This window comes from Ochotona princeps, chromosome 30 (genome assembly GCF_030435755.1).
Source record: "Ochotona princeps isolate mOchPri1 chromosome 30, mOchPri1.hap1, whole genome shotgun sequence".
Taxonomy (NCBI): Eukaryota; Metazoa; Chordata; class Mammalia; order Lagomorpha; family Ochotonidae; genus Ochotona; species Ochotona princeps.
In genome coordinates this window covers 6,478,861-6,491,517 of record NC_080861.1, presented here as the reverse complement: position 1 = coordinate 6,491,517, position 12,657 = coordinate 6,478,861, and the positions used below count along the sequence as shown (strand labels likewise).

Genomic DNA, 12,657 nt, shown 5'->3' with positions numbered 1-12,657 from the left:
CACTTGCCTGGAGATCCCCACCCCAACCTCTGCTGCCTCCAAGCATTCAGTCAGGCCCTGTTCCCAGTGCTACTCTGATCCTGTAAAAGGGTGACTTCAGCCACTCTTGAGGGTTCCCCCAGTCACATCTGGGTGTATTCTCTGTCAGTCCTACTTTCCTCTTCTTTGTAATCCTAAGTGCAGGAAGACAAGAGCCTGGACTAAGTGTAGCCAGAGGTCTCTGAACCCAGCTGGGACTCCCACTCCCCACAGTAGTCAGGTGGGATGCAGGTGGAAGGGGCTTCCTCTCTGCTATTGATGTTGATTGCTTTCTTCCATTTATAGGGTTAAGAAAAATTTGGTTTAATTGTGTGCTGGGTAGCTATTGCCAGAAGAGAAAAATTTAAACAATAAAAGCAAGTGTCAATGGAATTGGGTCCTCTAGAAAATTGGAGGACCTGAGCCCCATGGCCTACATTTAGTCTTGGCTGTTAAGAACACCCCGGAACTGGTTGGAGGAATTGCGGAATCCCCAGATCTGGCTCTGCTCGCCCAATGCCCAGCAAGCCAGTGGCTGACAACGGATGGTGCACTTGGGTAGGAGCTAATGTGTAGAATGAGGAGGCCGTTAGCTATGGCTCCAGTCCTGGACTCCTTGAGGGCTTAAAGATGGTGAATCAGAGATGCACTTGGGGGCCAGTCAGTGTGGGAGGGGCTCTTTATGGGCCTCTGGTTTGTTCACAGTGCATGCAGCCTTTTTGGCAATGGTCAGACATAGAAGCCGGTGTGGGTTTTTTGAGTAGCAGAGCTGGGCTCCCATGTCTTGGGGCGGTGTGCAAATTGGGTGCTACTTTGCTTAGTGACCACAAGGACACGTGGATAAGACTTCTCAAAGACCACCCCCAGTTCATCTTTAGGTCATACCTAGAGAATGGTGAAAGAATGTGGCAGGTGTGGGGCCCAGGAGAGCCATGAAATGTTCTGAAGAAATCTTCAAGACCGTGCATGAATGTGAGGGGCAACAGGCCGGGGTGGCCACAGCGTGGAGAGCTGACTTGCAGCCTTGCTTGTATGGCCCTGAGCAGACTGGAGGAATATGACAGGTGTGATGGCAAAAGTCACTGTGGGCTAGACGGGAAGGATGACAGGGGCAGTCACCCGTGCATGGGGGCCTTCGCCGTGGTCATGTTTGCTGAGGGGACTGTGTTTCCAGCTCCTGGCTGTCACACCAGTGTCATCACAGATGGTTTCCCCTTTGGACAGCAGATTGCCAATGACTGCACATGTCTGAGCCAGTGGAATAGCACCATCTGCTCAGCAGGCTGCTGGCTCTGCCTGTGGCTGCCCATCTACTCCTCGGGATGTAGAAGAGCCTAGGATGCAGAATGTCTCAGGCCGTCACGGCTCCCTCAGCTTGCAGCCCTTGGCTTCACTGTGGTGACTGTAAGTCAGCACCTTACCACAGACTAACAGCCAATTAAGACAGTGGTGCAAGGATCAGGATGGCCCTGCAGGATGCCGGCCCTGCGGGGTACTGGCTTGCAGAATCCAGAATCCAATTCTCACCTCTGTGGTTAATGTGTGAACGCTGGACGTTGGGACTTCCTGCAGGAACTTCAAGTGTTGATCAGACAGAGTCATAGCCAGCTCACCTGGAGACTGCACATGGGCCAGAGCCTGCTGTGCCATCATCATTTTCCCAAGGACCCTCATGACCTCTCCTGCTGTCCCCGTGTACATTCTGGACCTGGGCCATCCTCCTAGACTCCTGTCCACTGCTTGTGTTATTTTCCCCACCGCTTTCCCTGCCGCGTCCTCAGGCAGATCTGTTTCCCATAGCAGAGACCTGATTGTGTTACTGCATCTCATTGCCTACTGAGTAAAATCCATTGTCAGTGAACTTCAGGCCTGTCTGAGATCTAGCCCTGGGATTGCGTGATGGGGCTTAATGGTCAGTGTATCTGACCATGGATACAACACTGGGCAGTACTAGGAGTGTGGGCTGTACCCAGACTGTTGGTGCTTGAATCTTGCTAGCCCTGTCTCTGACCATGGGCACATTGCCCAGCCTGTCTGTGTGCTTCAGTTTTCTACTGTGGGGATGAAAGAAAGCTCACCCGTCAGTACCTCTGTGATCAGGATTCAGCCAATTGACTGGTGCAGTGCTCTTGTGGCCCTGTTGGGCCTGAGCTGCCTTGCTCTGTGAGCGCTTGCTGTTGTTTGTGGGCCTCCAGCCCAGGGACCCTGAACATGTGCTCCCATGACTTCCAGCACATTCTTACCTCTCACTTCCACCAGCCTTGCTGCTTCGGGAAATCCTTTGCTCCAAAACCATGCATGTCTGCACAGATTCCACCCATGACAGAGGCTGTATTACACATATCATAGTTGGCCTGTGGATAAGTCCCGCACACATTCCTGAACTCCGGCTGGACTGCCAGCCAAGCCTCTTGGCTAGTGTTTTTTGAGGCTTGATTTCATCCACTTTCGTTGTGGGTGTGCACTGAATTGTAACAGTAGCCTGCAGTCATAGGGACAGGTTTTTCTCAGTGGTGGGGAGGTTTTCTTTCCTTGCTCCCACTTAGAGGATGGTAGGTCTCTTGGGCTGAGTTATTTGCCTTGTTCAGGGCCCCTGTCCCAGTACAGCAGCCACACATGTGCTGAATTCTGCTAATAGGTAGACATCCAGGGAGAATAGGGACTTTCTGGATGGTCCAAGGACTTGAACCATCTTCCACTGCTATCACAGATCATAAGCAAGAAGCTGAATCAGAAGTGGAGGATCTGCGGCATGAACCAGTTGGTCCATACGGGATGCTGGCACTTGCAGCTGGAGGATTAGGCTGTTGAGCTACCACACCAGGCCCTAGAAGATGTTCTTAAGACATCTCAAGATTAACCTGCCCTCTGTGAAGTAGAAGAAGGCCATGGCTGTGCAGACAGGAGACATGCAGAAAGAATGTTGACCACAGTGAATCGACATTGCTGTGGTAGACATGCCTTTGTTTTGTGGTGTTTGGCCTAAGTATCAGTTCCCTCATGTAACATTGGCCTCAGATTCTCTTCATTTTAATCTGTGTGGGTCACGAGCACATTCCATATTTAAGACGTTACAGCTGTTGCTTCTCTGAGTGCCTTTATTCTCACAACCCAGCTGTGTTGTTATTTCCTTTGATGGCACCCTCTGCCTTGGCTGGAGCTGATTGACCTACAAGTAGATATTTATGATTTATCTGGGTCAATTAGAGCCCTTCCTGGGATCTTTGGTTGTAGGTAACCAGGAAGTTTTACATAATTTATCTGTGATGGATAAGCTATTAGCAGAAAATCTCAGGAGTTCGCTGTGGCCATGTTTTCTGACACTGGGTAAGAGAGAAAATGCTGCCAACAGTTAAAGAGGAGGAAGGGTGAACCTTGGAGAAAATGCCCTACTGTGCTGCTGTAAACAGTGCTTCCAGGTCTGTCTGTCTCTGACCTGCTCCGCTGGCCATTTGGCTGCCCTTTGAGGGAGCAATGGGTTGTTCTTTCCAGGGAGCCCTTTTCTTGTTCACTTTGCTGTTGTATCTTTAATAGCAAAGATGCAACCTCTGACATTTGGTTGGGTTCTGGTGGATTGGTGTGTGGGGGCTTAGGGGACACAGAAAGCTGGGGTGGGACTTTTCACAGCATCCTCCCTGGCCTGTCCTCCACTCCCAGGCTCATCTTGGAGGAACTGAGACAGTTGACAGAGGCAGTACAGGTGGTAAAACTGCCCTTGTTGGGAATGCCTGCCTCAGAGTCACCCCCAGGATGAAAGATTCTTTATTGCCGCTACAATGCTGGGCCCTATTCATATATATATATGTATATATATATATAAAACAAGTGAATATATATAGAGAGATATATATGTTATATATATTATATATATATCTTTCTCATATATCTTATATATATTATATATATGTATCTTTCTCTGTATATTTATCTGACTTTGCAATTAAAATAAATAAATTTTTTTAAGATTTATTTATTTTTATCACAAAGTCAGATGTACAGAGAGGAGGAGAGACAGAGAGGAAGATCTTCCGTCCTATGATTCACTCCCCAAGTGAGCGCAACGGCTGGTGCTGAGCCGATCCGAAGCCGAGAACCAGGAACCTCTTCTGGGTCTCCCATGCGGGTGCAGGGTCCCAAAGCTTTGGGCCGTCCTCGACTGCTTTCCCAGGCCACAAGCAGGGAGCTGGATGGGAAGTGGAGCCGCCGGGATTAGAACCGGCGCCCATATGGGATCCCGGGGTGCGTTCAAGGCGAGGACTTTAGCCGCTAGGCCACGTCCGGGCCCAAAATAAATAAATTTTTTAAAGAAAGAATAATTCAGGAGAATCTATGTGTTTCTCTGCCTCCTAATAGATTTAATAATATAGATAGTTACAATGAAACAGATGGATAGAGACGACTGATCTGCCTTTACAACAGCAAGTGGCCCAAACAGCTGGTCACTGTAGTTTAGTCACATGGATGCATGAAGTTAACCGTGACACTTTGCACATCAAACTCAGTCCTGGACTATCCCTGGTCCTCCCTCAGGCCAGGTGGCATGGCCAGTTGGTGCTCTAGTTCCTCCCTGGTCTATCAGCTAGAGGCTCTGCTTCTGTCAGGTTCCATCCAGCTTCCACTTAAGTGAAATCTGATACCTGTGCTGGTTCTCCCTAGCTGGTTTAGCTCCAACGGGAGCCTCTTCTCTGAATCACAGGTGTGTGTCCTGGCATGTCCATAGCCCGAGCCTGTGTTAGCACTCATCGTTAGAGCACGATGCTTCCTTTGAAAGTGGAATCCCAGATCATCTTCTCTGGATCTTCTGGCACTACCTCAGTGTCCCATTCTTATTTTAATACCATGACTGCTTAAATGTACAACCAAAGACACGAGTTGAGACTTTTTACGTAACTAAGTAAAAAGCTAGAAATGTCCCCAAGGACAACATGATCCTTGCTTATCATTACTGTGGAATTTGTTCTTACGTATTATAGAGAATCGAATGGAATCTTGGGTCAAACAAAATGACCATGCTTCCTGTTGGGTACCTAAGCTAGTCACTGCTACTCCTTTAAGGATTGGGGGACAGGAAGGTCCTTAAAGATGTCAGAAATGAGAATAAAGTTAGTTGTTTTAGTTGGGATTGTTATGCACGTGTGCCTCTTGGCATCGGTTGAGTTCTGTCAGGTGGAGAGAGTGGTATGTTTGAAGGTTTGTTCGGGTACACACCCTAAGCATTGTCTAAATTAGTTCCTCTTCTGCAGGGTGTTATTGAAACCTCAAGATAATGCCTGGCAGTTTCCTTTGTAGAAGAGTTGTGCAATGTTAGTAGTTGTTGTGTTCATTGAGAGCCATTGTTGGAGATGCACTGTAGGCATGCACGTGACAGTGTGTGGGACCCCAGAGCAAAAAATAACTGGACTGTTGGTCATTTGCTCTTCCGCATTGGCTTCATCTTGTGCTCATGGGGACTGTGAGCTCGCTTGAAATAATAGTGATGCCTATAGTGAGGGTCTCAAGTTAAAGTGACCTTTTTGTGTGGGCAGGGACAGATTCTGGAAGCTCCAAGGGGTAAATATGCCACAATATGACAAATGGATACACGGTTTTTGAGGAAGAAGACAATGGGGACTTCATTAAAGATTGTCACCTGAGACTCATGGTGGATCCTTCTACTGCAACTGTTGGTTGTGTGGGTCTGGCACGCTAAAGAAGATCAGGGCATGCATTCCTCGTTCTTGAATAATTAACAAGATTAGCAACCTAGACCTGTGTGAGTAGAGGAGGTCACCAATAGAGTATAGGATTGGGGAGTGCTGGTGGTCAAGGGTGAACCCCGACAAAGAAATCGTTATGAAATACATAGGAGTATGTTGAATGAACAAGAAACAGGATTCAATTTACTTATGTGTATGCGGTCCAGTGACTTTGTGAGAAAAAAAAAGAAGAGAAAAGGAAGTATACTTGAGTACACAGAAAGCCAGGAGAGTGATGCCTGCAGGGTCTAGCCAAATATTGATTTTTATAAAATCTAAGTGCGGTCTTCTGGTTAAAAAACCAAGTCACCCTTCTGGTAAACAATTTGGCAGGCTGTGCCAAGCCTTTAAAAAGTTAATCTCCTTGGACCTGTTAATTCTGCTTGCAGGAATCACCCACAGCAAGTTAGCAGAGCTGCAGATAAAGACTTATACAAAAGCATACTTCCTCTTGGAATGTGGGTTTGCCTGGAAGGCCTGAGATGGGGGAGCATTTCATTTCAGCATCTTTTCCAGTGCTTTTGCAGCCAGGCGATGCTGTGGTCCAGGACACAAGATCTGCATTGATGTTTAAGACAGAACAGGACCAGGCGGAGATCTCTGCCTGCAGACTCCCAGTCTCTTTTGACCTTGATTTCCTGTAGCGGGAAAGTTGTAGAGACGCTGGTCTGTACGGTGAAGTCAGGGTTTGCTGTAGACATCTCCAAAGACAAATGGGAGCTGTAGTCCAGCCTCATTTCAGAAGCACTTCTAGAAGGTTCCTCAACACAGCAAGATTCGCCCATGGACCCTTGTCTTCTCCTTTACCTTCGTATAGCTGCAGAACTCCTGTTCACCCTTCAACCTCTCTGGTGGACTTGGTCACCAAATAAGTTTTATTTAGTAAAGCATTTTGAAAAAGCAATTCGATTTTAACGTGTTGCCAAATGACAGATATACTCCAGTTTTGCCACACTCCTCACCTCTCCTGTTGTGTTACACCATTCTGTTTCTGAGCACTCTATCCTTCCACCAGAAAATGCTCTCAACTCCTGTTCAAACCAAAATAATCACTTTGGTCATGTCACTTTTTCAATACCTTTAATGTCATCATTTATTGCCTCCATAAGCAATTCTTTTAAACATTGATTTACTTGTTTGAAAGAGTAACAGAGAGAGAGGGAGAGAGAGAGAGAGAGAGAGAGAGGAAGAGAAAGGCCTTGCATCTGCTAGGTCACTTCCCAGATGGCCACGATGCCTAGTGCTGGCCAGGCTGAAGCTTCTTCCTGAGTGACAGGAACACAAACACTTGGGCCATCTTCTGCTTCTTGCCCAGGCACATTGGCAGAGGGCTGGATTAGCAGGAGTGGAGCAGCCGGGCCGGGTGCAGTGGCCTAGTGGCTAAAATCCTTGCCTTGAAATGCGCCAGGATCCCATATTGACACTGGTTCTAATCCCGGCAGCCCCACTTCCCATCCAGCTCCTTGCCTGTGGCCTAGGAAAGCAGTCGAGGACGGCCCAACACCTTGGGACCTGCATCTGAGAGGGAAACCCAGAAGAAGCTCCTGGCTCCTGGCTTCGGATCAGCTCAGCTCCAGTGGTTGTGGCTGTTTGGGGAGTAAACCATCAGACAGAAGATTTTCCTCTCTGTCTCTCCTCCTCTCTGTATATCTGACTTCGCAATAAAAATAAATCAATGTTTCAAAAAATTTTTTAAAAAGTGGAGCAGCCAGAGCATGAATTAGCATTCATGTTGAATACCAGCAGTGCAGGTGATTACAGGGCCAGCAGCGGCCCCAAAGCAATTCCTAAAGTGTTTACTTTTTTTGTTTGATTTCTAAGTGTAATATGAACATTCATTAGGTAAATTTTTTAAAAAAAATTACAAACAAGCAGATAAAAACTACTTGTATTCTCATATTCTCACTCCCTGAATACAGTGGTGTTTCCTTTTGGTAATTGTTTCCATGCATAGTTTATATGTATGTTAACCTGGAGTCATACTGTTGTGGGCTAAGGAGTTGGTTAGCACTCGCTAAACTGAGCACTACAGGTAATGGGCTTGGGGCTGAAAGCACCTGGTCTAATGGAACTCAGCTGTATCCAGTATTGAGCGTGTGGGCTAAAGCGTAAACAAGAACTAGGTGAGAGGTCAAGAGTGGAGCCAATAAAAGCAGGCCTCGAGAGAGGCCAGAGAGACATTTTCCACCATCTCTGGTCATGTGTCCGTGCCTCATCCCCAGATCCTTCGCCGTGCCCACGTTACTGACCCAGCTGGCCACAACATCATACCACTGGTCTGTGAAGTTTAGAATCCTGATTTTTTTTAAAAATATAAGATTGTCATGTAAATGCTGATTATTTCTTGTTGGTATAGTTACCGTTTTTTTTTTTAAAGATTTATTGTTTTTATTACAAAGTCAGATATACAGAGAGAGGAGGAGAGACAGAGAGGAAGATCTTCCGTCCGATGATTCACTCCCCAAGTGAGCCGCAACGGGCCAGTGCTGAGCCGATCCGATGCTGGGAACCAGGAACCTCTTCCGGGTCTCCCACGCGGGTGCAGGGTCCCAAAGCTTTGGGCCGTCCTCAACTGCTTTCCCAGGCCACAAGCAGGGAGCTGGATGGGAAGTGGAGCCGCCGGGATTAGAACCGGCGCCCATATGGGATCCCGGGGCGCGTTCAAGGCGAGGACTTCAGCCACTAGGCCACGCCGCCGGGCCCTGGTATAGTTACCTTTAAAGTCTATTGACAGTCATTGCTTGGCAGTCAGTCCTATTTCCAACGGGGGAGCTGCAGTAGCAGGTGCTAGCACCGTAGAAGCCTTGCCTCATTCATTTGATGACTGTAGAATCTGGTTTTGCTTATTTCAGAACTATGCTTTGTGTAGTTACTTCTCTTACCCAAAGTCCTTTGTGGTGTAATTATCGCCCAACTTTGTTTTATAGTTGAAGTTTTATTGATTTACTTGAAAGAGAGATGCAGAGAGAAGCCAGGAGAGGGAGGGAGATGAGGAGAGATGCCCGTCTACTGACTGCCTCCCTAGATGCCTGCAGTAGCTGAGGCTGCACCAGGCAGAAGGAGCGAGGGAGTGTCAGGAACTCAACTGCTTCATCCCTTGCCAGCTGCCTGGCAGGGTGTACCGTGGCAGGAAGCTAAACGCAGGAGCGGAGCTGGAACCGAACATGGGAACTGGGATGAGATGTGGGTGTCCAGTGGGCTAGTAACTATACCAAACATTCCCTCCCACTCTTCTAAACTCTGTGTATTCTGTCTTTTAGACACATTCCAAAATAATCTCTAGAACCATTGGTATCAGGTTGCTGGATTAAAAAAATGAATTTTGGGAATAGGAAGGATGACTTTAAGTAGTTTTGCTTTTAATTTTTAAAGAGTGAATTAACCCAACCTTAAGTGTGTGAATAGACACATACATGTTCGTGGACCTACAGTGTACATGGTGGTTGATTTTTTTTCCCACCACTGCCCCTCTGTACCCAAGCTGCCATCTACAAAGAAAGCCCTTTGGGTGATAAAACACACCTGCTAGTTGGTATATGATTATGTAGCTGTGCTGTATTTAGATGGTAACCTGATGGGTAGGAAGTGGGTGATTCACCAGAAGAAAAATTTTTTTAAAAAGAAGCACTACCAAAAATGAACTTCCTGTTTCAAACTCTGTTTCAAATAGAACCTTTTCCTACGCTCATTAAAAACAAACAAAAAATCACACACATTAGGGGCTGATGTCCTGTTTCAAAGAGAGGTGGATCCAGTCCTTAGAAGTCAAAAGCTTTACTTTGCTCAGGTAGGACAAAACAAGACAAGTTTCTCTGTCCTCATTAGGACAGTAGGGCGTGCAGGTGCTGTCAGCAGATGCATGGAAGCTCAACCAGCTTGCTCTTGTACATGTTCACACTGGCTCAACCCGGGACCCCAGCAAGACACTGTGCCTGCTGCGCCTGACCCTTGAAGAGACCATCTCATCCTTCCTTTTATTCCCTTGTAGGTCCAGGAGGCCGCAAGTCAGGGCCTGAAATTCGTTGGTGTTATACCCCAGTACCATGCCCCTACGAGCTCAGTGGGCAACAGCCCTGCCACGTCCAAGGCCAACAGCACTGCACAAGCCGGAGACACAGAGAGCACGCATGAGGTCCGCACGTCATCACTGGAGCGTGAGAACCCAGGGCCTGTGGACCTGGGTGGATCTCCCACAGAGATGGACCAAAACCTGGAGCCTGGCCAAGACTCAGCCGCACAGCTGGCCTCAGGCGAGGAAGACAGTGAGGACAGTCCCCAGCGGGGCGCGAGCCAGGCCTTGTGTGGACTAGATAGCGACCCAGCAGAGCCGCCTGCAGAGCCTTTCTCAGGGAGTAAGTATGTAGGCCTGGCTATGCACTGATTAGCCTCTTGCTAATAGGGAACAGTTTACACTTTGAGGATAGAAAGTAGCGGAAATTTCTGTGGTCACCACGGTGTGTTTTCAGAAGGAAATCGGTCGTGATTCTGGGGACTCATTCAGAAAGCTGGTTTCTAGAGAGGGAGACGCTGGAGCTGCGGCTCTTGCGGGAGGATTCGGACTAGGGTTTCATCAAGCAGAGCCCGGGTCCGTCCTAAGGATGTGCTCGAGTGGAGTTCTTCCTTTGTGTGAATCTTCTCTCGGTCTGAGGTATGTCCAGATCTTAATGTAGGACTCTTCATCCTCATGCTGAGAAAGACTCCCCAAATCCTTCTAGACTTCCGCCTTCTATGGCTGATCCCATGGGAGTGGCTGACGCGGGAGCCGTGTCCGATGATCTGTCCTGCGGGCCCCCACCTCCTGCGTGAAGGGCGACCACAACAGCGGAGCCTTGGGCCATGTGTATCTCCTTGGGAGACCATTCTTGCTACAAAGCAGGCCGCGTGGAGAACGAGGGTGCCTGGATGTGTTTCAGGAGGTGTCGGCCAAGAGTGGTGGGATTGGGGTATGGCATGGATCAGGCAGGGGTATTCGAGGTTTCTGTAACCCAGGCTGGGCTACAGGTGCCCCATGTCTACAGAGAATTGGCCCCTTAGCCCTCAGCCGTTGCTCTCCCTCCTTGTGGCGAAATCAAGGCCTCTGCACTGCCCTTCAGCTGACAGACGACAGAGCTTGCCTGTGACCATGCAGTTTTGTTGGGACAGATGCGGGTCATGATGTGAGAGGATGCAGACCCCTCCCCAGCCCCAGAGGGCCCTGGTCTGAATCCTTCCTGGCTGTTGCCCCAGTGTCCCCTCCCAACAGTTTGCCATGGTAGCTGCTTCAGAGAGAAGAGAGTTCACGGTGCTACCCTTGCGTGGTTACACTTCTTGTTCCAGCTGTAGCCTTTGGCTGACTGGATGGCCGGACTTCCACACGCCCACCCTGCCCTCGTTGGTCATGACCCTTGCCAGACCCCAGCTTCCCTCCTAATCTTTTTCCTGGAGAGTCTTCGCATTTCCTTCCCTGGGAAGTCCACTCACATCACCCCGAAAACAGGCACATGAGGCCTGCCTGGCCGACCACCCCCACCTCCAGGAGAGTGAAGCGTTTTTTTATTGCTGTTTGTACCAGGTGGGTTTAAATAGGCAATCAGAGCCAGACAATTACAAAAGACCCAGGGGGGTCTCTCTCCTCTCTTCTCTTTGCTTCATTTATTTCATGGTAGTGCAGGGGGAGATTGGGGCTGTGGGAGGAATCTCCCCAGCGGCTGCCCACACTGGGAATTCCGGGGGATTCTCCGGAACCAGAGCAGACGGCCTCTCGCCACCCCGCCAGGGCCCCCAGGGTGGTGTCCTCCTTGCCCACCGTGGCGTGGCGAGTCCCTCTGCCTGCTCAGTGACTGATTTCCTGCTCTGGTTAGGGAGGGCGGTTTCCTGTGGGTTGGAGGTCGTTCCTGAGCTGTGCAGGGGCAGCCCCAGTGTCTGTGCTGCTGTAGTTTTCCTATCTGAGAAACAAGGCAGCTAGACAGTTTCTAGAATATTCTGTCACTAGGGTAATCATAAAACCTCTTCCAAGCACTGTCCTTTCCTTCTTGCATGTGCTTGGAGCAAATGCTTATAAATACCAGACAGAGCCCCTAGCCATCCCGCTACATCAATTCCTGGCTGGGGATGGGGGTTGACCTTGGCAGGCAGCTCAGGCTAAAGATGTAAGGAGTGCTCTTCTGATGGAGGTCCTCCTCCATTGTCATACCTCCCAGACCTGCCAGCTGCTGTCAGCTTTGGGGCTTTTCACACCCTCAGACAAGCAGCCATTGAGTTCTCACTCCCCTGCCTTCTGGGTCCTGCCCCCAGGGCATTAGCCTCTTCAGGATTTAGGAAGGATTTAGAAAGGAGCCCAAGGCTTGGGATTTGAAGGCCTCTCTGCATGGTTCTGTGTAGCCTCATAATTTCTCATAAAAGCCCCTCATGCGTCTGGGTGTTGACTGATGCTGTTCCCTCCTGCGGAGGGCAGGAGAGGCGCAGGTGGTGATGGTGACTAGAGGCCCTTGTTTACTCTAGGACTTGGGCCCAAAGCCGTGAGCCTTACAGCATTCCTAATTTCTGCACAGCCAGCTGGCACCTGCATGTTGGCCTTGCCCTACTGCCTGGTATGCTGCCCTCACATGGGCCAGCAGGCCCGTCTACGTGTCTAGGACGAGCCTGACTCGGCCTCCCCAAGATGGAGGAGACAGGCTGGAGAGCCGGAGCACCCACTGCTCTCTGCCCACTGCAGAGCTTTGGTCTTCCCTTCCAGCACCAGTATCGCTCCCACTTGGTGCTCAGCCCCTCGCCCTCCTCCTACATCCAGCCTGAGGAGCCCACACTCAGACAGGACCCTGAACTCTTGCTTCACTCCAGGCTGGACAGCTCCTCGGGCTCCAGACCTCCAGCCAGCTCCCCGCACACCCTCAAATTTAGGCTCCCTGGGACATCTTGCAGACAG

At 49.4% G+C, this 12,657-nt stretch overlaps 1 protein-coding gene across 1 annotated transcript in view; it reads left to right on the top strand.

Annotated features, from left to right (window-relative positions):
• Positions 1-12,657, top strand: part of RFTN1 (raftlin, lipid raft linker 1) — a 173,319-nt gene that overhangs the window by 108,377 nt on the left and 52,285 nt on the right. Inside the window, exon 5 of the mRNA XM_004588381.2 lies at positions 9,742-10,105. Within this exon, the coding sequence (XP_004588438.2) occupies positions 9,742-10,105 (364 nt within the window). The remainder of the gene's footprint in view (positions 1-9,741; positions 10,106-12,657) is intronic.